The sequence below is a fragment of the Macaca mulatta genome, chromosome 4 (genome assembly GCF_049350105.2).
Source record: "Macaca mulatta isolate MMU2019108-1 chromosome 4, T2T-MMU8v2.0, whole genome shotgun sequence".
Classification (NCBI taxonomy): Eukaryota; Metazoa; Chordata; class Mammalia; order Primates; family Cercopithecidae; genus Macaca; species Macaca mulatta.
The window spans coordinates 24,307,584-24,334,694 of record NC_133409.1 but is presented as its reverse complement, the minus strand read 5'-3'; the positions used below and the strand labels follow the sequence as shown (position 1 = coordinate 24,334,694).

At 41.8% G+C, this 27,111-nt stretch overlaps 1 protein-coding gene and 1 non-coding gene across 4 annotated transcripts in view; one reads left to right on the top strand and one right to left on the bottom strand.

Moving 5' to 3' along the window:
• Window positions 1-761: 761 nt before the first annotated feature.
• Window positions 762-27,111, top strand: part of MAN1A1 (mannosidase alpha class 1A member 1) — a 176,839-nt gene continuing 150,489 nt past the window's right edge. The window contains exons 1-2 of one of the 3 annotated variants that reach the window (XM_015137511.3): window positions 762-915; window positions 2,145-2,969. In XM_015137511.3, the coding sequence (XP_014992997.1) occupies window positions 889-915; window positions 2,145-2,969 (852 nt within the window). In that variant the 5' untranslated portion in view covers window positions 762-888. Of the gene's footprint in view, window positions 916-1,669; window positions 1,910-2,144; window positions 2,970-27,111 lie in introns of those variants that run through there. The other 2 variants (XM_015137512.3, XM_077999321.1) reach the window with 2 other exon arrangements.
• On the bottom strand, window positions 24,178-24,279 carry LOC114677821 (U6 spliceosomal RNA). Its single transcript, XR_003729263.2, has one exon. It is a non-coding gene; the product is annotated as a U6 spliceosomal RNA (small nuclear RNA).

Genomic DNA, 27,111 nt, shown 5'->3' with positions numbered 1-27,111 from the left:
AGCTTCTAAATATTTCTGGGGCTATAATGCCAGTCTTAAAACATAATTTTTAAAATAAATCATTCCAAAAAAGGATGATCATAAAAAGATTAGCGTTTGGGGTAATTAACCCAGTTCCTATTTATCTATCCGTTCAAGAGGTAACTCAGTTTTAAGGATGTTGTTAGAAACATTATTCCACAGTGATTCAAACCTTTCAGCCTATGCACAACCTACAAATGCATAATCGTTTGAGATAAAAATTGCCTTTCCATCATTAAAAAAAAAAATCATCCTTGTTTTCTTTTTCAGGTCTTTCTGAACTTATTACCCTGCTTGGATATGCTGCACTCTTCTGGGCATAGAATTTCATAGCAGGTATCAAAATTACCAAGCCATAAAGCCAGCTTTATCAAACAATAATTTCCTATTAACAAGAACTTTGAGTGTATGACTCATTTTACACAAAACAAGTAGACGACAAATAATGATGGTTAAAATTAATATTTAAATAATTAAAAGAAAACTAGTAAGGATTTCTGATTACTTTTCTACTTTCTCATACAGCTTAACACCTGGAAACAACTGTATTGGAACCACCTTCCTGAAAGGTGTTAGCTGTTTCCTTTGTCTTAAGCACAAACAGAACTAACGTCACATTTCCAGAGAAGGGTGAGGATGAAATAAGGCGACTACAAATCAGCTTTCAGAAATGGGAAGTCAGTCAACGTTTTCCTCTCTGATAACCCTTTATTTGTGCAGCAACAGGGGAATTACAACACATTTTGGAAAATAATTTCTATTGGACCAACTCCTCACTTCGCTGGAAGTGGTCGGATCCAAGACTTAATTTCAACACAATGTTCGACTTATTGCTTGAAGCTACCGCAGCATAAAACTCGTCTTCGAATGGAAAATTTGACCAACTTCTATGAGGTAAATGAATACGAAAAGTAGAGGTGGGCGGGAGAGGCATACAAGTTTTTTCGGTTTTTGGGGGGAAGAGAGGGCGCATCCGAAAAAAGTCCTAAGCAATCAGAACTGTCTCTTAAGATGTAAAAGGATGTTATACCAGAGGGCTCAAAAGCTCCCAGGGTCACGGCTCCCCTAACCGAGGGAACTGGGGTTTCACTGCCACCTGGCATCTGGGGAACCCTGGCCTTGGATAAAAAGAGGGTAACTGGAGTAAAGTCGTGCTTCAGAACGACCCAGTGCCCGGGATCCCCTGCGAGACCCTGTCTTTCCCGGGACTTCCACGGGAGCGCTCCCGACCGCCCCGCGGGGGTCGGAGGAGAAGGCAGGGAGGTCCCGCGCCGGTCCAGGCGCCTCCCGGGTCAGTCGGGGATCAACCACCCCGGGGACCCCGGCCGAGGCCGGCGCAGGATAAACTCCCCGACCCCGAACTCCGCCTGCCGCTTCTCGGGGCTGGGCCTCAGCCACCGGTTCCACCGCCCTCCTCACCGCGGCTCCCGCCTACCTCGCGCCTCCCGGCCCCGCGACCTCCCCGCCGCCGGCCGGGCCCCCGCGAGGCTGCGCTTCCCGTAAACTCCCCGCCCCGCGCAGCCCCCTCCTTGCCTCGGCCCCGCCCCCGCGGGACCCTGGGCAGCGCGTGATTGGCCCGGCCGCGCCGTCACTCTCCGGCCGCGTCGCCTCCCTCGTTTCCTACAGCCTCGAGACCGGCAGTGAGATTAGTGCTCGCGGGGCCGCGGCGGAGGGTATAGTGCTGCTCTATTCGCTGCCACTCGCCCGCAGGTCCGCGCGCTCGCCCACCTGAGCCGCGCCGGGGCTGCGGAGCCACGGGCCAGCGTGCTCAGCCCAGCCTAGGAAAGAGGCAGCAGTCTCAGCGCGGAGATGGGGAGCTGGCGAAGTTGACGAGTCCCCCGCCCACGCTGCGCCCCTCCTGCCCAGAGGTGCGCTGCCCCTCCACGAGGTGCTAGCGCGCTGCCCTGCCCCCCGCCTGCGCGGGACAGCCCGCCCCTAGCCACGGGACCCGAAAACTTCACCCCAAGTCTGAAGAGTGGGTTGCGAGGGCGGTGCCCGGAGCTGGACAGGAGTCTGCTCAAGGGGAGCGGTCCTGGCGACTCGCCAGGAGTCGGAGGGCGGAGACCCGCTGGAAACTTTATCATCGCCGTAATTACTACGTTTTACTGTTTCTCTCCCCGCAGGGGCTGCAGCCAGCGGTCTGTCGCGCGTGCCTGTGTGCCCGAGGAGCCGCCCCGGGGAGAAGACCCGGCGCGGAGTTGTTCCCCCAGGGGAGATCCGCAGCCCAGCCGAGGGGGTCGGGCGGCCTGGATACGCAAGACCCAGCCCCGCAGCCGCGGACGCCCAGCGGCGGCGAAGTTTGGCTGCTGAGCAGCGCGGCGCTGGGCCACTGGACAGCGGGAGCGATGCCCGTGGGGGGCCTGTTGCCGCTCTTCAGCAGCCCTGCGGGCGGCGGCCTGGGCGGGGGGCTTGGCGGCGGCGGCGGCAGGAAGGTGTCGGGCCCCGCCGCCCTCCGCCTGACGGAGAAGTTCGTGCTGCTGCTGGTATTCAGCGCCTTCATCACGCTCTGCTTCGGGGCGATCTTCTTCCTGCCAGACTCCTCCAAGCTGCTCAGCGGGGTCCTGTTCCACTCCAGCCCCGCTTTGCAGCCGGCCGCCGACCACAAGCCCGGGCCCGGGGCGCGCGCCGAGGACGCGGCCGAGGGGCGAGCCCGGCGCCGCGAGGAGGGGGCACCCGGGGACCCGGAGGCCGCCCTGGAGGACAACTTGGCCAGGATCCGCGAAAACCACGAGCGGGCTCTCAGGGAAGCCAAGGAGACCCTGCAGAAGCTGCCCGAGGAGATCCAAAGAGACATCCTACTGGAGAAGAAGAAGGTGGCCCAGGACCAGCTGCGTGACAAGGCGCCGTTCAGAGGCCTGCCCCCGGTGGACTTCGTGCCTCCCATCGGCGTGGAGAGCCGGGAGCCCGCCGACGCCGCCATCCGCGAGAAAAGGGCAAAGATCAAAGAGGTGAGTGGGCCGCGCCAGAAATGCCTCCCGACGGGCCGTGTTTTTCAGGGAAAAACGTCAAGCCTCTGAAACTCTGAAGACTGCAACAATGCAGTGTATGGGGAGATGGAGGTGTGCTCCCTCCACCAGGTGCTGTGTCAAAAGCTGTTTCGTTTCCTGTTTTCAATATGGTAGTAGATGTGTCCAGTAAGTTCTAAGGTCAAATCTCGTTGCTTTTAACTTGCGTGCTCTTGCTCTGGTGAGCACAAGCCACACGAAGTAGGTATAAATTCATGGGCAGGTAATATACAAACCTCTTTCTCTGGCCGCTACACGGTTAATCATCCCACCAGTAACAGCGACCGCACTGATCAGCCCCCTGGTAAGGACTGGGGACGTGGCTTTAAAGTGAGGCTTCACGCGTGGTAAATGGAGCCGGCATACCCCGGGTTCAGCCATGTGGCCCTTGTCTGCCAGGTGGAATTCTGTGTGTACTTCCAGACTATAAAGGTGAAACTTGAGAACTTCCCATCATCGAGGGATACTATTGTTTACTTTTTTAAAAAATGAAAATATAAAAAGTCTTCTGCCTCTTGTATTTCTAATGCACAGCCAGAAATAAGGTATTCCATGTGATGCAACAGGTTTGCCTCCACAGCAGCACAATGGTGACAAACTTAATCCAGGATAAACATGGACTTTGATACGTCTTTCCTAATTTCCTTCTCGTAATTTTCAGTTAGAACTTGTAACATGTGATTAGGTCAGGACCAGCTTAAAGCTGAAGGGGGCCGTAAAAAGTCCTTTCAGGCTGTCGTTTTCAAGATGAAAATCGAAGGGCCCAGAGCTCCAGAACCCGTTAGTGATGAGTCAGGACTTGAAGCCTGAGGTCCGAACTTCCACCAGTCACCTGTCACCACGTTGTCTGTCGACATGCCTCCTCTCTGAGCTACTTCCCTGTGTGAAACGGTGCCAGCCTGGGTTTTACATAGAAAAGCTGTAGGAACCACATTAAAAGCATGTCATTCCAAATCTTGGTTCCATTTTCTAAAATATGAATGGAGGTAATATTTTTGCCATTTAAAAAATAATATAATCTCTGTGAAAGTAAATATTGTGTTTTCATATTGGGTAGGTAATCAGGAGAGGAAGTCCCTGATCCCATTTTCATAGAGTAAACAGATTTTTTAAGGTGGTTGAGAGGTATTTAGCGTAAGTGGCTGCAGAATGAAGGCAGCCACTTACACTAGGATTTGTGACTTTGTAATATAAGACCAGCTGAGTTTGGTTAAGCTGTAATTGAGCAAGTTAAAGTGGACTTGGATCCCTTTCAGTTTGATAAGAATGCCTTCATCCCTCCTGTGCAGGCAGCTTATTTCCACAGTCCATCGGCATATCTGCTTTTTTGAGACCCCTCCTCAGGGACAGAACCCTCCCATACTTGGGGGAATGGATTCTACTCTCCAAAACAACTCTCTTAGCAGTTTCCTTTCTCCATGAAATCCTGCCTGTGCTACCAAATCAGGAAGGTGGAACAAAGCTCTACCTCTTACCAAATCCTCCCAGACTCTTTAATAATATCCAACCAAAACCATAGGAAATTAACCCCAAATGATCTGTATCTGCATGTGTTTCTGTTAAATTTGAACAGTGTAATTCATACATGTCATGCATCCAAAGCCATACAAGCTGCCAGTTAGCTAGTACAAAGTCACAGTTGTCCAAGGAAAAGATTTTAATACTAAAGATACATAGATGTTAAGCTGTTGGTACTGACCAACAGTGATTACAAGTGCATTCAGAGCAGAACCAGTGAGACAGTAGCAGTCTCAGACTCAGGACAGCATATTAACAGTGTACATATCCATCCCTGGTAGATCCATGTTGTCTGTGTCCCTAAATCACAAGGTCTTAATTAACCATGTAAACGAGATTTATGTAGCCTCTGTCTAACATCTTAGCACCTAGATGTTTTGAAACCGCTCAGTCTTGCATAAACTAGTGGAACTAAATGTGTTCTTTAAAATTCCTTGTTGCTGTGAGAACCCAAAAGAGCCAGCATAATTAGCTTCAGCGTTTAGTCAAAGGCTAATGGGAAGAAATGGATTATGATTTTCCATCAGATTAGTTCAGGCAGATGTATTCCTTTGGAAACCAAAAGGAAAAAAAAATTATGATGCTGTTCTAAAAACTGTGCTGTAAATATTTGGCTTTAGAGAGGCAAGAGTGGTTGCCCATTATAAATAGGGCACTGGACTTTACATATTTGGATTCAGTTTCAGGCACCACTGTGGACTTTTTGTTATAAACAAAATCTTTGCCTTAGTTTTATTCTTTACCATTCTTGTGTTTTCTTTTTCTTTTCTTTTTTTTTTTTTTTTTTTTTTTTGAGACAGAGCCTTGTTCTGTTGCCCAGGCTGGCGTGCAGTGGCACGATCTCGGCATCTCGGCTCACTCCAACCTCTGCCTCCTGGGTTCAAGCGATTCTTCTGCCTCAGCCTCCCAAATAGCTGGGATTACAGGCGTGTGCCACAACACCCAACTAATTTTTGTATTTTTAGTAGAGTCTGGATTTCACCAAGTTGGCCAGGCTGGTCACGAACTTGACCTCAAGTTATGGACCCACCTGGCCTCTCAAAGTCCTGGGATTACAGGTGTGAGCCACCATGCCTGATCTGTTCCTGTATTTTCTAATTCTCTTTATACTTAGGTTCTCTATCACACCTGAATGTACTAACACTTATAGTTAAAATTTAGAAAGTGCACTCAAATCTAACATGTTGGAAGCTTGGATTGTAATTTGAGTCAACCTGTTATTTTGTACTTGGTTCAAAGTCCGTCAATACTATTTTTTATATCTACAGCACAATTATGTTACTAGTACTGCAGTAGATTTTTAGCAACTTTGTGTCTTAGGGGAGATACTCTGTTAATTTCAAATAGGTCATTGTACAGAATGCTTCACAAAAAATGTTAAATGCTTTCCACTACTAATTTGATGGATGGTAAATCTTTGATGTAAAACCTCAAAATAGAATTAAGATCTTCCTTCCTTAACCCCTGTTAAAACTTTGTAAATTAACTCTGGGATTTCACTGAGATTTAAGATACATACATAGTGTATATTTATTTTCATGAGTTTGATCTTAAAATTGTACTCAGGTTGTCCTTTGCTTTAAAAAGCAGTGTTACAATAATGAAGCACAGAAGTTAAAATAGCAGCATGCAAGTTTTAGAAAAATAGTCCATTAACTTTTTTTTTTTTTTAAATCAGAAATCGTTTTTAGCTTCCCTTCTCCCCTGCCCTGCAACCTCTCCCACTTGCACAATGAGCCTGTGCTGTCCTTTAGGATTTAGAGTCTTAATCCAATTTGGAGGAAGATTTTTTTTTTTTTCGTTTTCTGGAATTAAGGGGGGTCCTGAGTAATAGGGGCTGGGGCTAAAGACTGTCAGATTGTCAGAGGGGACTCCTTTCTTCTCAGGCTGGAATCCTCACCAACCTAAGTGGGGATTGGGAGTATGTGCAGACTGGCAGCCTTAGATTTGTCGTGTAAGGTGACCCTGCACCTGTGGGGTCCTATAGCCTATAATTTATGTTAACTATCGACAGTTTACCCTTTTGGTAAAGATCAGATGTGAGAATAATCTGCCTTGACAGGTTAAAGCAAAACACTTTCATTTTGACACTTAACTTTCTAGTTTATTTTTATGGGTAGTTCTGGGGTGGAAAATAATATTTACAAAATAATAAAAGCCATGATTTGGAGACCCGACCCAAGAAGCTTCAACATCCTTAGGTTGCTTGCCTGTGCCACTGTGCTGGACACATTCCCTGCTGAACATAGGTCACTGTGGAATTGCTGCACCCAGGGGCCCTTCCCCAGAGCAGGGAGGACATGGGGTGTTTGCGAAGGTTTTTCTCTCCTTAGCAAGTAGATAAGTATTCAACAGTGTAAGTACTGAAGTAGGTGCTGACTGCTAATATACAAAAGCAAAAAAATACATATATACATTAATGGGTAGTTAATTATGTTCAGCTTCATTTTCTGTAAGCTGTTGATAGTTTCTCCGAGAAGAGTATTCTGTCTTCCTCTTAACTAGGATTCATATAAAGGAGCTGCTTATGTATATGGGACTTACAACCTAGTTAAAAGTGTGAAAAGAGGTTTTAAAAAATGTATTTTCAAACAAATGCAGCTATCTACACTTCTTAGATGAGCTAATGAACTAAACCATCTTGAAAAATGTATCTTAGTATTACACAAGATGCATTTGTATGAGATCTGAATTGGTTGGAATTCGCTGAAGAACTTACATATTTGAATCAGATTATTTCATAAGCTCTAGTGATGCAAATTTTTTATTGAAGAGAATTTTAAGCATGTGTCCGAAGGTCAGAGGGAAGGAATACCTGCAGATCCGTGTGAGGGGTGAGGGCTGAATACACAGGGTAGATCAGAATTGCACTGGAACCTGGTTATACCCCCTAACCCAGTCGAGCACCTGTGGTCTTTTAAATATCTTTCTTTATAATTGTGTGTATGTTGGTCAAAGAAGAGTTTGATTAGTAAAAATAGGAACAGCCATGATGGGCTCCAGAGATACTGTGAAACGAGTGGCAAAACAGCCTGTCCCCCAAGTAGATGAAAATAGTAAACGAGATACCTGTTTGGTGGTTTAGGGAAGAGATTCCCTCTTTGAGGAAATGAGTCTTGACTTTTCCCTCAGTATTCTTAGCCTAGTTCCTTGCTTGATGTTCAGTGATTGAGCTGTATCTTATCCCCACCCACCACCTCTCAATCTGTTAAAAGGCCCTTTACACAAACTCTGCAAATTATGGCATGATAACTTTAAATCTCAGATTTTAAAACTAAATGTACGCTCTAAGTCATAACGTATTGCATCTGAATGAGATCTGAGAGATGGCTCATTCATTTTACAGTAAAGGCAACCAAGACACAAAGATCTTTCTGGAAATCACATCACCAGCTAGTGGCAGAGTTGAGTTGCAGAGGGAAGCCCCAGTCTTCTGTGAGTGTTGCTCACTGTCCCCCACGTGGCTTGTCTCCTAAATAAAACTCCAAAGAATTGTATAAATTATCCGTGTTTATTATTTGCAGGCCCTAATAGAGAGTAAAAAAATATACAATTCTGCATTATTATAAATTTGACCTTATACTAGCTTGGTGGTTTTTTCTTTTTTTTTTTCAGCCAACCATGGATCAAAGTAGTTTTTAAGTCAATTGTGGTAATTTTTAAAAATCTTACCAATGGCGTGGTTTAGAAGCCTTCTTCTTTGTAAAGACACCCAGGGAAAGCTTGATAGGACATCTTGTTCTCTTTATAAAGAGCTCTCCAAGAAGCACAGGCATTTGTAATCATTCAGTTAAACAATCTTTATGAAGAAAAGTGGGGAAAAGAAGGAAGGGAGAGCAGAAGAGAGTGAGTTACTGTCTATACAAAGGGTGAAAGGGGAGCACCCAGGGAAGGGACATGTGGTGACTAGAAGTGCTGCTTTAAAATTATAAATGTGTGTGCTCCTCTGATACTGCACCATGGATAACAGAAGAATGGCAGCTAACCTAAAGGATGATTGTTTTAAAAGTAGACATACATGTAAAAATCACATCAATCTATGGGCAATTCTTTCCACCCAAGTAGGTTCTGGTGATTCTCTTTTTGGGTGCACTTACCTGTCTCTGCTCCATCCGTTTGGAGCGATGTCGTGGTTAGAAGGATGGTTCTGGACTCACATAACCTGGGTCTGAATCTGTTCTCTACCATTCTCTAGCTTTGCGACCTTCTGCAAATGATTTAATCTCTCAGAACTTTAGTTTCCTCATTTGTAAAACGAGGTTAATAGTACCCACTTTGTTGGATCCCAAGGCTTAAATGTGATAGTAAAGCACTTAGAATGGTATCAGACATGAAGTGGGCACACAGTAAAAGCTGCTTGTGATTGTTGCTGTTACTGGTCACCACCAAAAGCCATCAAGCCAAGATTGCATTGATCCATATACTGTTTAGTAACTCAGGAAAGTGGATAATGGAGTTTCAAAAGGGCATCAAAAATAGTTAAAATTGAGTTTTAGTGCTTAAAGGGATACATTTCCAGTTCATCAAAAAGACCTTTCCATATAGCTGTAATTTTATTGCGCTACGGTCAACACTGATTTTCTTTGATTTCTGCCAAATTCCAAAAAAACTTAAGTATCTTTAGAATGATATACTTACTGCATATACATCTTCAGCTTCTTCAGAATATGTGTTAAAGAATTAATTTGTCTCTTTCTCACAGTCAAATATGCCTGTTCCTGCAGATACCATCTTTCTCAGAGTAATCACAGTCGAGTTATTTTAATTTCTCTTTTTTCTAATAAAGAATTTTTTTATTTACACAATACAGATCGGGTCTCACTATATTTCCCGAGCTGGTTTCAAACTCCTGAGCTGAATCAGTCCTCCCACCTCGGCCTCCCAAAGTGTTGGGATTACAGGTGTGAGCCACCATGCCTGGCTGAGTTACTCGTCTTAAGTATTGAAGTTATTCTTCTACATAAAGAGATCAAGTAAAGTGAATTTCAGTCTGTTTCGTCTTGGAGGAATGTTTTTAAGAAGTGAGAATTATTATTTTAGGCTTGGCAAAAATTACGTAATTATGATAAATTCTATAATCAGAGCTCCGTCCATCACCTGATAGTCGAAGTGCGCATAAATCAGTTTTATTTTGTAGCTCAGAGACTTTGGTCTTTCTGAGAGCTTCACGTTGAATTTAGATTTATTAGGATCCCAGAGCCACTATTGATTTTACACATGAGAAATAAGGCCAGTGAGCTGTGACTTCCTGAGATGCCCCCAGTGTACAAACAATAGCTGAGAATTGCTTCTCAGGTGTTGAGAAGTACTGAGAACCAGGCCTCACTCCACCTGGGATAATCTTGACTCTAATGAGAACGTGTGCTTTGGTGACTGGCTGACCAGGCCTTCCCTCCTCAGCCCCAAATGACGGGCCAGCTGCCAGAAGCCCCACTGAGACCATCGTAGAGGGAGGTGGGACATCTTTGCTGGGTAGGGGGTTGCCTAAGAAAGCAATACGGGCTAATTCCTTTGCTCCCAGGAATGTGGCAGCAGTGCCCCACCCCCACTGAGTTCTGCTAAAGATGTCTGTGATCATTAGGTACTTGAAAGAAAACAAATGAGATTAAGGCTTAAGAGCATTTAAAAGTCACAGCCCTCATTTCTGTCATGAATACTCTGGTAGTTGCTTTCCGTACTTCAGAGCCGAGCAGTCCTGCAGATAATCCAGAACAGAGATAATAAAATTGAAAAGCACACGTATCCTTTGTGTTTACTCGACTTTTGTGACTAGAATGACTCCTTCTTTCTCACGTTTCTCAGTCCACTCATCTCCCTGGCTGTTAAGTTTATCGAAAGCCCAGTCCCTGATTGGCTCTGCTGCTTTCTCATCACTCTTGCTCTACATCCTTCATTCAGGTGACACTCAGAACATATTATATTAACTTCGTATGTATTTTTCATATTTTTATGTGGGTCGCTAATTAGATCATCCTGTCTTGTGTGGGAGTGTTTAGTATGAGCAACTTAGTATGAGAGAGGGCGTGGAGATGAGGGGATAAAAACCTGATGAAGGACACCAAGTTCTGAAAGGGTGGTTTAATAACACAGCATTGCCACCCTCTGAAACAGCCTTTGTTACTGGTGCCTGTTTGTCTGTGCTAGGAGTTTATGAGAAAGGGGGTGAAAGTAATTGGTGTCCGAAGGCCTGTGAATGACTATGGCCAAGATGTGAACTCAGGCCATCCACAGACTACAAGCTATTGCTAGTGTCTCCGTTTCTGCCAAATCCTTCCTCATTAAATGATCTCCTCAAGGTCCCTTCAGAACCCTCAGTTCTTCTAAATGACGGGATGATCTCAGAAATAGTACAGGAGGCCGGGGATCCTAGCCTGTGCTGGGGGTGGCATGTCCAGCTTCCTGAGCTGATGTTTAGGTCGTGATTGTCTGTCCCTAGTTCCTCTTTCACGGGAATACATGCTGGATCTACGTACTAAAAAGAGAAGTGTGTTTCCTCACTGTATCTCTCTCTATCGGGGCATAAGACAAGAGAACAGACCTGTGGAATAATTAGGGAAGTCAGGGGTACGTACCCCGTCTCAAAATCTGATTCCCAGCTGCCTGAAATTGACCACCAGTGTTTCCTTTTTACTGTTTTTGTTTTGTTTTGTGTTTTTGTTTTTGAGATGGAGTCTTGCTCTGTTGCCAAGACTGGAGTGCAGTGGTGCAATCTTGTCTTGCTGTAACCTCCGCCTCCTAGGTTCAGGCAATTCTCCTGCCTCAGCCTTCTGAGTAGCTGGGATTACAGACACCTGCCACCATGCTTGGCTAATTTTTGTATTTTTAGTAGAGACAAGGTTTCTCCACATTGGCCAGGCTAGTCTAAAACTCCTGATCTCAAGTGATGCATCCACGTTGGCCTCCCAAAGTGCTGGGATTACAGGCGTGAGCCACCGTACCTGTCCATTTATTGATTCTTAAAGGCTTGCTTTAAACGTAGATGAATAAAGTTGCTCAGCAGAGTTATTAATATACTTGTCTTAGCAAGGGATAGAATAGGTTTGTTGAAGCAAGTGTCGTCCATTGTGTTATTTCATTTTATAAACTCATGTCTGCTTGGGAAAGACAAATTTGAAAGCACACTAGAGTAAGAAAAAAAAAATCCTTCATGGTTTTATCAGTAACTAAGTAGTGTCAATAATGCTCCTTCCTAACCCTAATATTTAAGTTCATTTTTCCCCTGTGGTTATAACCACACTATATATACTTTTTTTTCCATTTGCTTTGCAAGTGTCATTTTATGTTAGCATAATATATCCATGTCAAAGCATCATACTTTATTTAACCAGTCCTTTGTACCTGAACATTTAGATTATTTCCACTTTTTTGTTTTTATTTAAAATGCTGAGACAGACACCTTTGTCCAGTAAATTTCTGTCTCACTTTTTATTGCGCACACCCTGGTAAGTGGGATTTTCTCTTAAATTCTTAAGAGGGGAAATACATTGGCCAACAGATAGTACATTTTGAGGGATAACTTTCCAGAAACCATTTATACTCCCATGTATCATATAGTGAATGAAGTCTATTGATTCTTTGTGAATTTCATAGGTGATGAAGCAGTATATGGCATTTTCAATTTGCTTTTCTTTGATCAACACTTTCTCCTGTGTTGGTCATTTGCATTTCTTCCTTGTGAGTTGTATAGATAGAACAAGGAAATTTTAAAAGGAAGAAGATTGGGAAGATGGCAAAGATGGCACAGCTTGGAGGCCTAAGGAGTGAGATCCACCAGAGGAGATGGATCTGGCAGGGTGGCTGAATGGAACATGGACTCCTGTGGGAGGCACAGTCCCCAAGGCAAGAGTTAGAATTTTATAAAGCAAAGTTGCAAGAAAAAAAATTTTTCCCCTAGATTGCACACTTAGGATAAAATATCCTTTATTGATAGGAGCTCTTACCAGGCTCTTGGGACAGCCCACATCCCTCAATTACGACCTAGCCAGCTTGAGCAGCGCATCTTCATTGTTAAGTGATAGTTGGGATTTTGCCTCAGATATTTGAGGAAGGTATTGACCTCTCTGGAGATCTGCGGAAGGATCTTTCTCCTTTTGGAGTGAATCAGGATGCTTTTCTAATAGTTGAAGATCAAAAGTAGTCCAAATAGAATTTGAGAAGTGATTTTAATGATGCCAGAAAATGGCAAGTCTTACAAAGCTGAATTCTTAAGGAAGAAAATTTAACCAAAAGGAAATCGTGAGATTTCATAGAAATATTTGTTCTTATGTGTGAAGAGGCAGGCTAATCTTTTGTGTGTGAGAGGTCTTCAGTGTTTTAATAGGATAAATATGCATTTTATCAAAGATATTTTTAAAGAAAAGCATGATTTTTTGTGTGTGAAGTTTGTGCTTTTTTTTTCCACACTAAATCCTTCAAATGTTTTTAGTCATGTTTTTTAAGATAGTGAAGAGCTGCATATTTCAAAATGTATTTATATTCTGACCTTGGTTCATAAAAGTCTGCCAAATGCCAGAACTATTTAAATTTGGTTATAACACTGTGTTAACATGATGAATAATGATTGACATAAATGTACTTTTTTTTTATAAATTGTAGTTAGACGTGATAGTAATTTTAGAATATTTACAACACTATTTTTGGAGACTTTCTTTTAGTCAACTAGCAGTGTTGAATGTTTTATCTAGCCAACTACAGGTTTTCAGCTCATAATTAGAAATGCCTGAGAAGTCCGTATTGTGATTTAAGGAGTTATTAGCTCAAGTCAGCAATTTTATGAGGCATTCTTATTAGGAGGTATAAAATGAACTTTATGTAGTAAAAAACGTATTTTATAATTGGCATGTATCTAATACATTGTATACATTCACTCATATTAAGCACTTTGGTTAGTCTTCATTATTTAATCCTCCTGTGGTTACTTAACATAGAATGTGTAATGAAGAACTCAGTAGCTTTAAAGGGGGGTGGATGAGGAGCATAGAAAATGAAGATGATTTATTAACTGCTGTTGAAAGCTGCTTTAGCAGTTAGGGTGAATAAAAATGATGATTTATTAAGTATTCCATCAGTAATAAGATAAAGCCACAGTATAGGGTTGGAAGTACTTCTATTTTCCCTAACTCTCAAGAATACAGAGTTTCTGTGACATTGGCTCTTTGCAGTCATTCGTCCCTTCCAGAGCTATCATATTGAGGGCAGGAGAAAGAGCTTCCCCTATTCATCCATGTGTCCAACAGATCAGTTAGCTCTGAGCCCTGCCCATAATAGGGCCCAGTACATATGTGTTGAATGAATATGCTCTTTGAAATAAACATGCCTGCAGGTGTTACTCACGTTAAGTATGATTCCGTGCTAAGTAATCTGGTATTCCTGAAGTGGTGTCCACTCATCTTTGAAGTCCTTTCTAATGTATATACTCAATGGCTACAAGCCTTTGTCTTTTTGATTTTTTTTTTTTTTTGTACAACAGTCAGAAGTCATTTAGAATCAGACCTAGTGAATAAAGAGACTAATGAATGTAGGAAATGCCTTTTCCAGTTTTCAGGTTGTTTTCCAGAATGATTTATAAAATGAAAACTGCATTCATTTTCTTATATGACTGTAAACTGGTGAAAGTGGTGCAAAAAAAAAAAAAAAAAACTTTTGACCAAATATAACACTGGTGAAATAAATGTAGATGATTGTGAGATTCCTTTAAAGGCCAACACTCGAATAAATAAAGATTCTGTTGTTTTATTGAAAAGTGTTTATATCTGCAGCCATTTTTTTAAGATATGTTATTTTTAAAGTAGGTAGTGTCTTCATTTCTTTATTACCTAGAATACTGGACACTATTTAATAAGGGATGCCGTTTTTCTTGTATTTCAGTTTTATACAGGATATACCTAGAGTTGGTTTTGTTTTGCTTCCATTTTGGCAAAAATTTTTGAGAGATAAAGGTGTCTTAATGAGTAATGCTTACAGTGCCACACTAAAATGAAAAGTCATAGGTTAGCTGTTATTTTCCACTAGAGAAATCAGAATTACATAAATATTTTCCTCCCTAAGAAGGTGTGATATTTTGAGAAAGAGAAAGAAGCTTGGTTTTCTATTTCCCAGTTTCATATTGTTTCTCTTGAAAAGTGCTGTCTCATATAAATAATTGCATGGTAGAGGCTCAATGAATTTTATGCATTTGTCAATGGTCCCTTTTCCAGTTTATTCTGCAGATGACTCTTAATCTTCCTAAAATGTCACTTCTCCCATATTGCCCAACTCAGGTTTTAATGGTCCTCCATTTCCTATAAAGTAATGATTCAGACTTCAACATGCATCAGAATCACCTGCAGGGCATGTTAAACTAGATTGCTGGTGCGGGGCGCAGTGACTCACACCTGTAATCCCAGCACTTTGGGAGGCAGAGGGGAGGATCACTTGAGGCCAGGAACTCGAGACCAGCCTGGCCAACATGGTAAAACCCTGTCTCTACTAAAAATACAAAAACTAGCTGGGTGTGGTGGTGTGAGCCTGTAGTCCCAGCTATTCGGGAGGCTGAGGCCGAAGAATCACTTGAACCCAGGAGGCGAAGGTTGCAGTGAACTGAGATTGTGCCACTGTACTCCAGCATGGGTGACAGAGTGAGACTCTGTCTCAAAAATAATAATAATAAAATTTTAAAAGCCTGGAGTTTGATTCAGTAGGCCTGGATGGGCCCCAGAATTTGCATTGTTAACATGTTGCTAGGTGATACTGATGCTTCTGGTCCAGTGACTTCAGCTAGAAAAACACTGCTCTAGAATGAAGTCACAATGAAGTCACAAATGTTTAACATGGTATCCGTAGTCGTCCATAAATCTGCCTCAGTTTACTTCTTGAGTTGTATCTCTGTTACTTACCAGGAAGGACTCTGTGCTTCCACAAAACTTACATGGTTACTATCTCCAGAACACATGTAGTTTTGGATTTTACCTTGTTTACTTTATGATTCTCAAAAGGAGAGTCTTATCACGTGCTCAAAATTCATGTCCTCATGAAGCCTTCTTTACATGCTCAACCTTTACTGATCCCTCCCTTCTGCAAATTCCCATGTTATTTATTATTTCTGTCTTTGGCCTGTGTGTCACTGATTTCATGTGCACATATGTTATCTTTCAAGTAGATTTCAGACACCGCAAAAGTGGGGACACCTTTTTTATCTCATAGGTCCATGGCCCAGAATTTGACAATAAAAAGCAATTCATCTTGAATGTAACCCAGATTAAGTATATCAACAAAATGTTTTACAAATGTGAGGCAGTATGGCAGAGTAGAAACACTTCTGGCCTCCTTTTCCACACCTTTGAAAGGGAGCTAATAATTCCTCTTTTTCAGAGTTGTTGTAGGAATTAGAATAGAAAATGTATGTGAATCTCTGAGCGCAATGCCTGGCATATAGCATTCGTTGTTCAATACATAGTGTGTACTTACTAGCAGCAAGGAATTGGTGGGAGTAATAAGCTTGGACTTCTGCTAAGGACAGGGGTTGATAAGTAAATTGGATTCAGAAAGTCATTTCCAGGAAAGGAAAGTATGTTTTGGCTGCAGTGTTGCTGTATTGACCAATAGCTTGTATTTTCTATTGTTGCCTCCCTTTTTAGTTGTTGTTGCCAAAATTGTCACTTCCTGTGGCAGGAAAGTAAGCATTATTTTGCCTTGTTAGAATTGTTATTACACAGAAGGGATGCTCATCCTCAGGAAAACCATAGAGAGGGTGTTGAATGGAGTGGTTCCTCATTCATTCATCAGTGTCCAGTTACCTCTGACTTCTGGGCCTGGTGTCACACAACACTCAGATATGTGGGGAAGAAAGAAAGCCAGGGGAAAAAGAAATCTGGAGAAATACCTTCAGGGCATAGAAAGAAATAATTTTTGTGAGCTGAAAAGCTGAAAATATTTCATTCAGAGATAGCTACGTGTGTAAATTTAGCTCAATAATTAGGCATATGGTGCTTTCATTTTAGGATGTATCCACCCTTTGTGATAATATCCGTTGATTATTAGAGCTGCTGCAGCTTTAACTACGTTGCCAGCAGAGATTCCTAGTGCATTTAAGACAAGAATTCAAGAGTGAAATGGAAAACTGAATTAATAATTTGTTCTTGGGTGGTTTTAATCTGCTCCTTATTAACTTTGTAGTTTATGCCTGGAGGATTAGATTTGGAAACAGAACACCAACTAATGTTCTAAAAGTTTATTTCCTTTTATTGGAACATTATACTCTTAAAGATTTTCTGAAGAACGTTTTGGCTGTTTTAGTCTTAAATACGAGGTACACTTAAGTTCTTATGATTCAACCTAAAATAATAGAAAGCTTTTAATCTATGATATTAATTTTAACTTTTAAAGTATTTCATGTTAGACTTCAAGGCAGGAATTGTTTAATAAAAACCAACTAATTGAAGGAAAGATATTCTTCATTGGGCACGAGGATATTTGGGTCTCTTTTCCCAAGCTTTTTAAAATCCCCCTAGGTCTATATTTTTCAATCTTAGAATTTTAAATCTGCTTGCTGTTGATGGTAAAGAAAATAGGAAAATTAAAATCAAAGGTTATTTCTGTTTACTTCCTGTACCTTGTCAAATGTTTCTAAAATTGATTGAAAACAAACCATTGTAATTTTATAAATTGAAAAAAGAGTCATATTCTAAGATATAGCCTAGTAGGATAAGCTGAAATAGGAAGTTGTCTTTGGGAGAGTGGGAGATGGTGATGCTGTCCATCTGCTTCTTGCTTAAAGCTTTAACTACCATCCTATTAGAATATACCTGAGAGTCTGGGAAGTCAGTGTCACTATTTGCTTCTGTGGTTGTAGTTCTCCACCCACCTGTGATCTGAAGAATTACACCCTAGGTTTTTATAAGGTAAAGGCTCTACAATTTAGACATTTAGAAGGGACTTCTTTGAAAACTAGGAAGAAGTTTGGCAAAGTATAATACCAGGTATTGGTCTGAGTTAACCAGTGGTAGTTTATTTATTAGAAAACTAGTCTGAATTTATGTATTCTTGATAAATACAAGTTTTGACAGAAATTCTCCACTTTTGATGGATGTGGTAATAGAGGTTGAGGATTTTTTAGCCAGATATGCTGCAGGTAATCAGGTGTTAGTTCTAGCTTAATAATTAGCTTAATTTAGTATTAGCTGTCTTTTTCTGTCGTACTTTTTACCCATGCTCTTAATGATCTTCCATCCTTGAGTGTGTTCTGCTGGTGAGATGCGGTGCTAATGGTGCAAAGGCAGACAGCAGGAGAGTTGCAGAGTGGTACTATATATTTTACACACGTCAGAAGACTAGTCACCTTAATACTAAGTAATTGACTATGATTGGCAACAGGGAATGAGCAGCCCTCTCGCTTCCTGGAACCTTGAGAGGTGAATTCCATACATTACCGCTGGTGTTCAGAAGGATCACCTTTTTCTGACCTGTGGGCACTCGCTCCTAACCTTTTAGAATTCCTGAGAGAGGAAGCTGTCTAGTTACATGATTAGTTAGCACATTTGTGGACCTTTAGCTTTCAGTAGAGTTGCTCGAAAGCTATCTTAGAAAGTAATGCCTTTGGTTGATTTGAAATCTCATGCATCAGCCGTGTTGCCAGTGTTTTCCAAAACACTGGGGGATTTTTGCAGACAGCACTTTCAGGGGCTGATTTGAAAGTAATAAGCCAAACTGGCAGGGAGGGAAGGTTCTTCCTTCACCTCAGGGTTACTTTACTCTGGAGTGCCCTGTCTTCACAAATCCAGGGGACACACAACACATTAGTAGCCATAAGAGTGTCTGTTGTGTGTTATGCAGCCCAGAGTCTTCCACTGGTATATACCAAGTCCCCAAGTTAGACATTTCTCTTTTAAACAGAATTTTGTCTTCATATTTAAAATAAAAATTATCTTCCTCAGTTGGCTTTTTTTTTTCTTTTTTTTGAGACGGAGTTTTGCTCTTGTCGCCCAGGCTGGAGTGCAGTGGCGTGATCTCAACAGGTGATCCTCCTACCTTGGCCTCCCAAAGTGCTGGGATTACAGGCGGGAGCCACCATGCCCGACCAGTTGACTTTTAAACCTCAGCTATTAATTTGCAAGTATATTTGGTTTATGAATAACAGCAGCAACAATAACAATGATAATTTTCTCTTTTTCTCTAGGTTTAAAACAGAGGCAACAGTTAAAACTATACTTTTAATAAAAAGTGCGGCTTCTCAGTTGTACTCCATCATGTATTCCCTTTTTCTCCTAATAGAATGTGTTTGTTATTCTTCCTGTTCTGAGAGTGGCTCCTTAATTGATTTTATACCATCAGTTAGTATTATTATATATAATTAAGGCAATCAATAGTGAGATTTTTAACATCTCATCTTGGCATAGATTTTTGTTTCCTTTATCTGCAGTTTTTGTTTGTTGTTTGTTTTTTTATTTGTTTTTTGAGATGGAGTCTTGCTCTGTGGCCCAGGCTGGAGTGCAGTGGTGTGATCTCGGCTCACTGCAAGCTCCGCCTCTCGAGTTTATGCCATCTCCTGCTTCAGTCTCCCGAGTAGCTGGGACTACAGGCGCCCGCCACTATGCCCAGCTAATTTTTTGTATTTTTAGTAGAGATGGGGTGTCACTGTATTAGCCAGGATGGTCTCAATCTCCTGACCTCATGATCTACCCGCCTCGGCCTCCCAAAGTGCTGGGATTACAGGCGTGAGCCACTGTGCCCAGCTATCTGCAGTTTTAATTCTAGACTGGTGAAAAGTATGCCGGTAACTACAGGATACCATTTGTTGAGTGTTCACTTCCTGTTAGATACTATGCTCACCGCTTTATGTACATATTCTCATTGAATTCTCAGAACAAGTATTTGGTTTTTCTCAGAATACTGGTATTTGCCCTTATGCTCCTCATTTTATACATAGGAAATTGAGGCCAGGAAGGGGCAAGCAAATTGCCCAGGGCCGAGCAGCTCCTTCGAGGTTGGAACCCAGGAGGCTGGAACCCAGGTCTGTCTGGTCCCTGCCCCCACCCTCTTCTTGTGCACTCATTTCTGCTGGGTTCCCCACACCCCCTGGTGCCTTGGCAGTCTCAGATCTTACCCACCTTGAATAAAGAATCAGGGCTCCTGTTGCAGTCACTCCTCTACCTGAGAAGGAAGTAAAGGGAAATGAGGTGAGGGCTGGCACGATTTCTACCCCCGCTTGTGGCAGACAACATGCTTTAATTCTGAAAGCAGCACCAATGCTCAGTTTGTTTGGAAAAGCCTCTCAAGAGTAATATTGTACTCAACTTAAGCACTGTGTTTACTAGTATGTGTTCATGTATGTATATATCACCTTGATGAGATTATATATATATATATGCATAATATGTACATGGTTATGTGTGTGTATATAATTATCTAAAATAATGTCTTAAGCATTAATGAAAGTTATTGGGGGTTCTGGAAAGTTGTTTAAATCAAGAGAAAGATAATAGTCACTGGAAGAAACAAATCTAAATTTGCTTCCTTTTTTCTCCCTCATCTTGTGGCAACTATGACTCCTAAAGTTTAGGATACATAATGTTACAATTATTTAATGTTTAAGCAAGAGATTCTATAAAGTATGACCACATTAACAAAAATGCAGTTTGAATTTTAAATTCACAGTGAGCGTATATCACCAAAAAGAATTCTATGAGTCCAAATAATACATTATTACTGACTTGACACTGAAGTTTTTATATAGAAGTGACAACAAAGTCTCTGTTTAATTGATCCTAAGAGATCCGGACAGTATAACTCTTTCTGCAAATGGGGAAACACAGTGTCCATTCAAACCCGAATAAGTTTTTTTTTTTATTTTAATATTATATTCCTTTAATAAATCAGATTAAGAATCATTTCCAACAACTCTCCCACAAATATTTAGAAGTGTCACCCTGTGCAAGGCACTGGAGAGATGACAGTAAACAAGACTAGTATCACCACTGCCCACATGGAACCCAAAGGGATAGAGAGTAAGGAGGCCCTGGGACAAGTACCCTGGGAGGAGCCTAGAGGTACTATGGGAGCCTGGGATAGAACATAACTCTGGCAGATTGAGGGGTTCAGGAACACTTTCTAAATGAAGTAAAGTATTAGACCTGAGGATGAGTAGGAATTAGCCAGTTGCAGGCAAGATGAAGAGGGCTGCAGGATAGGAATGGATTATATGAAGGTCCCCAGGGCAGCCAAAGGACTGAGCCAGAGTAGTAGTGCTGAGAAGAGGAAGTGGGCCACAGAAATGAAGCAGAGAAGGGGTCTGACCAGATGTTTAGACTTTATCCTGAGATCATCAGGAACCATGGGAGGGTTTTAAGTTGCAGAAATAATATCAATTCTGCATTTTTGGATAAGACTAGAGTCTAGGACATGTGTTAGAAGGCTCGGCAGTGATCCAGATGAGAGGTGAGGATGACCTAAATGCATAAAGGGGTAGTGAAGATAAAGAAAGTGAACAGATCCTTGAGATACTTAAAAACGGAATTTATAGAACTTTGTGAGCACTTAAAAATGGAGAGTGAGAGAGGAAATGGAGATAAAGAGGTTCTTGGGTTCCTGATTGGGTCACGGGTTTTCTCATGGTTGGAATCGTCAGGAAAAAGAGAGGAGTGGAGAGGGATAATGGATGTGGTTTAGGATATGTGGCATTGGAGGAGAAAGATGTCCAAGTGGAGGTCTCTTGTGAGCAGTTAGATGTATACAATAAGCACTGCAAAGAGAGGTCTAGGCTAGAGATGCCCATCTTGAGGCCATAAAACTATGGAAATAAATAAGATCCCTTAGGGATGATGTGTCCTGTAAAAAGAGTCAAGGGCCTAGAAGCCCAAGGAACATCAACATTTACAGGATGTGCAGAGTAAGCAGCGACAGAGAAAGAGCAATCAGAGAGATGCAGAAAGAAAACTGGCAGAGTGTGGCACTCAAGCATTTTTAGATATTCAGTATTTGAAGGAGTGAGTCTCAGCAGTCTCAAACGCTGCTGAGAGTCAAGAACTAAGAATTGTTCTGTGGATTTGGTAAGAAGCGGGTAGAAGATGACCCTTACTGGGGCCAATTCAGTGCAGTATTCAGGGTGGCACCTGTATTGGAAGGGCACAGTATTGGTGGAGCTAAGGGAGGGCACAGACAGTTCTTTCAAGAAGGTCACTGAGAATGAGGCCAGAGAGTAGGTAGCTGCAGGATGACAGGGGGCAATGAGAAGGCTGAGTAAAGAAACAGAATACTTGCTGGGCACTGCTGAGCACGCAGTCACAGCCGGCAGCTGGCCCCCTCTACTCACTAGTTTGATTTTTCCTTAGTGGGATTCAACCACTCTGCCATATTTGGACAAGGCAGACAAGTAGATTGACCTATCAAGGAAGATACAAGTTCCCAAGTACTTTTTTGAGAATCTGATACAAGAGATCATTTGTTAGAATGTAAATCCACTCAATTTGGGATCGGTGGGTGGAGGGGATATTTATTACAAAAAGGGATCTCTCATGGATTTAGGTGAAGACCTCACAGAGCCTGGAATTACAAATGTGAAGGTCCCGGGAACCAAGACCGCTATTCCTCATTTCTTATTCTGGGATAGCTAGTCTTTTATCTTCAGTCATAGCTGCTTTATTCTTTCCTCCAGTCATAGCTGCTTTATTCTTTCCTCCAGTCATACCTGCTTTATTCTTTCCTCCAGTCATACCTGCTTTATTCTTTCCTCCAGTCATACCTGCTTTATTCTTTCCTCTGCAGACAGGCTGTCTTATGAATCAGTCCTCAAGTTTACATGGCCAATAAGTTTAAACACTAATAGACTTTATAATAAGCACCTCAGAGGCTCAATTCCAAATTCCCAGAGTGGAGAATCTGACCCAGCTTTAGTTAAGTGTCTAATCGTCTATGGCCAGGGGGTGGAGTATTGATTTTTAGTGCAAATGTAGGCATGGCAGAGAGCCTCCTAAGTGACAGGAAGGAGAGGATTGCCTGGCTGCGCAGAGGTTTTCTGGCATCTCTGCTGCATCCAGACATCTGCTTTGCTGTGTTTACCTTATTGGAGATTTCTCTGTTGTGGGCCTACTTGTCAGAGGCAAGTTGTCCAGGGTTCTGCTATATATTCATTATGGAAGGTTTTACCTTATTGAAATGACAGTTCCACAGCTTTAGCATTTTATGTTGTTCCATTAACTGTGATACAAACATGCCTGCAAAGTATCAGTTCATGAACAAAACTTACTTTCCCTGAGATAGTAACCGTTTCACAGCCTCTCACATTGCTGCTTCATTATGCGATGAAGTGTGAACCCTTTAATGGTGACCAGTTAAAACGCATACCTGCACACATCAAATCCAGAATTTGATTCCAAATTTACAAAATAATCAAGTCTCCTTTTGAAATCCTACCTATCAAGACCCAATTTAAATCTTCTTCATTCCATAAATTCTTGCCTGTTCTTATCCCCTGAACAGCAGAAAATTATTTTTCTCTGTTTTTATGGCTCACTTTGTTTTAACCTACTTACTATCTTAGTGTTAAAGGCAGCACACACGAAGGCACTGAGATGAAAGAGCTTGTAGCTTTGCCGCTTATTAACAATCCAACCCTGTGAAGGTATACAATGCATTTGAGCTTTATCTCTTATCTGTGAGAGTGATGATGATGCCTACCTTTCCTGGATGTGAGGAGCCAGCAGGTGAACGGATGCAAAACTACTTGCATGCTAGGAAACCTATGCAGATACTGATGACTTAAGGAAATAGTTTTGGGGTTTGAAGACCAGGTTTCTGAATCCCTCTCTGCCACTTGGTAATTCATGGTATGGCAGTGGGTGACTTACTGTTCTTCCTTGGGCATGTTGTGTGGTGTGTTTTCTTTCATTCCTGTGACAAACCATCACAAACAGAGTGACTTAAAACAATCCGAATTAGTATCTTACAGTTCTGTAGGTCAGAGTCAGAGTGGGCTTGTTTGGTTTCTCTGCACTGAGTCTCATAAGGCCAAAAATGAGCTGTCAGCTGGCCCAGGCTCTTATCTGGCTCAGGGGAGAATCTGTTTTACAAGCTCATTCAGGTTGTTGGCAAAATTCGGTTCCTTGCCAACTGTGGGACTAAGGTCCCCATTTCCTTGCTGTCAGCCAGGGGACTCTCAGTTTCTGAAGGCCAACTGCTTTCTTCATCACTTTGCTCCCTCCTTTTTCTTTTCATTCATTCATTCATTTAGACAAATAAAAATTGTATATATTTATGGTGTACACATTTTGAAATATGTATCCATTGTGGAATGGCTAAATTCAGCTAATCACCATATCTGTTACCTCGCATTCTTACCATTTCTTTTGGCGGGAGCACTTAAAATGTACTTTCTTAGCAGTTTTCAAGTGTACAATACAGTGTTCTTAGCTATAGTCACCATGTTGTACTACCATCTTAAAAATATGGAATGTAGCCCAGCCAACATGGCGAAACCCCATCTCTATTAAAAATTACAAAAACTAGCCAGACATGGTGGTGCACACCTGTCATCCAGCTCCTTGGGAGGCTGAGGCAGGAGAATCACCTGAACCTGGGAGGCGGAGATTGCAGTGAGCCAAGATCGAGCCACTGCACTCCAGCCTGAGCGACAGAGCAAGACCCTGTCTCAAAAAGGAAAAAAAAAAATACGAAGTGCTTCATAAATTTGCACATGATCCTTGCAGAGGGGCCATGCTTATCTTCTCTGTGTTGTTCCAGTGTTCATACAAGTTGCCAAAGCAAGAACTGAACACTCCCTCCTTTTTCAAACCAGCAACATCACATGGAGTCCTCTTCAGCTGGGTCTCTGACTTTGCTGTGATTTATGTTCAACAAACATAAACTGTTACCCAAGAGATATTTTGTGCCTCAGGTTGCTGGTAGGAGTAATGCAAATCAAAAGAAGCTCGGTTGGTAGTTGTACAGTAGTTCCTTTGTATAGCAACTTTTAGTACATGCAAATAAACAGAGAAGGCAAGCAAACATGCCAGATCCACATGTCAGGAGTACTGATAAATAGGAAGAATATTCCATTTTTTGCTTAGGACGTTTGTTGAAGCCTTTGACAAGCTATCTTATTTCCATTCCATTATTGTTCGTATTCTGGGCTCAATAGGGGTGCTTAAAGTACCCAGTGTTGTAAGACTACTGAAAATTCACACACCCCCACCCCCGGAGACAGAGTCTTGCTCTGTCACCCAGGTTGGAGTGCAGTGGTGCAATCTCAACTCACTGTAACCGCCTCCTGGATTCAAGTGATTCTCCTGCCTCCGCCTCCTGAGTAGCTGCGATTACAGGTACATGCCACCACACCTGGCTAATTTTTGTATTTTTACTAGAGACGGGGCTTCACCATGTTAGCCAGGCTGGTCTCAAACATCTGACCTCAAGTGATCCGCCCACCTCGGCCTCCCAAAGTGCTGGGATTACAGCTGTGAGCCACCATGTCTGGCCAGACGACTGAAAATCTTGAATGAAAAATAATTCTAATTTTTGTTTATTCACCCTGCATCTTAGCAGGTATAGTGTAAAATTTAGGAGCAAAAACTCTAGAGCCAAACTCCCTGATTTTGATTTCTCTCTCTTTCATGTGTCCAGTGACCTTGGGCAAGTTACTTAACCTCCCTGTACTTCAGTTTTGTCACCTGTTAAATGAAGGTAAATATAGTCCTAACTTTGTGGAGTTATTATTGAGGATTAAATTAAATGTGTTGATATATGTAAAGTGTCTGGAATTGTAACTAGTACATAGTGCTGTGTGAGTCCTGGGATTATTATTCTAATTGAACAATGTGCTTTAACCATTGGTTCTCAACTAAGGCTGTTTTGCTCCCCAGGGTACATTTGCCAGTGTCTGGAGATAAGGGTTTTCACATCTGACAGGGTGAAATACAGACATCTAGTGTGTACAGGCCAGGGATACCACTCTGAGTCCAAAAATGCACAGGGCTGCCCTCCCAACCCCCAAACACAGAGTTATCCATCCCGAATGTCAGTAGTGTCAAGATTAAAAGCCCCTGTTGGGGCTTTTATGTTTTTAGTAACAACTTCATTTACAAATAAAATATTCATGTATCATGAGTGACTTTTAACAGTGAGGAAATTCATGACTGACAGCCATAGGGCTGGCTCTGAGTTCTACAGTAAAGTGAAAAGTAGAAAATAATTGTTCTGGTGATTATAAAAACAGGTATCACAGGAAAAGAGTGTGCTTAACTTCTAGAATATATAATTAAGGGTAAGAAATACTCTGGTCTTGTGAATCATTGAATGGGAGTTCTCATTTTCTAATTTTCCAGTGAGGTTCTTCTGGAGATGATAAGGAATGAAATTACAGGTGACCCTTGAACAATGCAGGGATTGGGGCACCAACCGCTCATGCAGTTGAAAACCTGCGTATGACTTTCAGTTTCCCCCCCAAAACTTAACTACCAATAGCCTACTGCTGACTGGAAGCCTTACTCACTAAACATAAACAGTCAGTTAACATGTATTTTGTATGTTATGTGTATGATATACTGTATTGTTATGACAAAGTAAGCTATAGAAAAGAAAATGTTATTTTGAAAAACATGAGAAAATATATTCATCAGGTGGAAGCGAGTCATCATAAAGGTCTTCATTCCTTGTTGTCTTCGTGTTGAGTGGGCTGAGAAGGAGGAAGTGAGGTGTTCATGCTGCCTCAGGCAGACGTGGAAGAAAATCCAAGTGTAAGCAGACTCCCAAGTTCAAACCCATGTTGTTCAAGGGTCAGCTGTACTTGGATTTGGAAACTTGCTGTTACTGTGTATGTTAGAATACAGTGAGAGTTAAGATAAATATGCATTACAGTTGCTTATGTGGAATTTACCTATATTGTAGTAGTGGTAAATTTTGCAAGGCCCCAAATGTTTTTGCCACTGTTATTTTTATTTCTGAATATGATGCAAGGCTTACGTGTTTGCTCTCTTCACTCCTTCTCATCCCCTAGGAATATTGAATAATTTAGAATTTAGGGTATTCGTCAACTACTTATTTCTCCACCACCTCTCCTATCAATTTCAGCTATTTGATTGTCTGTACAAGATTCTGTAGGACTATCTGAGACTCTATTCATTTTCGTGGTTACAGAATTTGTCCTTTTGATGATAGCTCACTTAATCACCAACACTTGCATGACCACAGAGTGCAGAAGCTGATTAGACTGACATCCTGGATCATGTAGGAAAGAATCTGGGCACATTCCCATACCTTCCACTCTGTTAACCTACTTGGAGAAACTGAGAATCACAAGACACAAACAAAAATAACCTGCAGTTCATCATTAAGATTAAGCAGAATACTGACATGTTAGGCATCAACTAAGTGCTAAAAATACTTGATCATTGATTACATGATACAATTGCTAAGTATTGGTAAAAATATATGAGATTGTGATCATATTAGAAATACATTTCTCTCATGGTATTTAACAAATTTGTGGCTTACATCATTATGACAAAAGGAAGGTGTTAATTGCAGCGAGGATGGTAACCACTCTATCCTTTTTGGATCATTGTATTACAACTTTGAATCTCTAGGCATAAAGAGAAACACC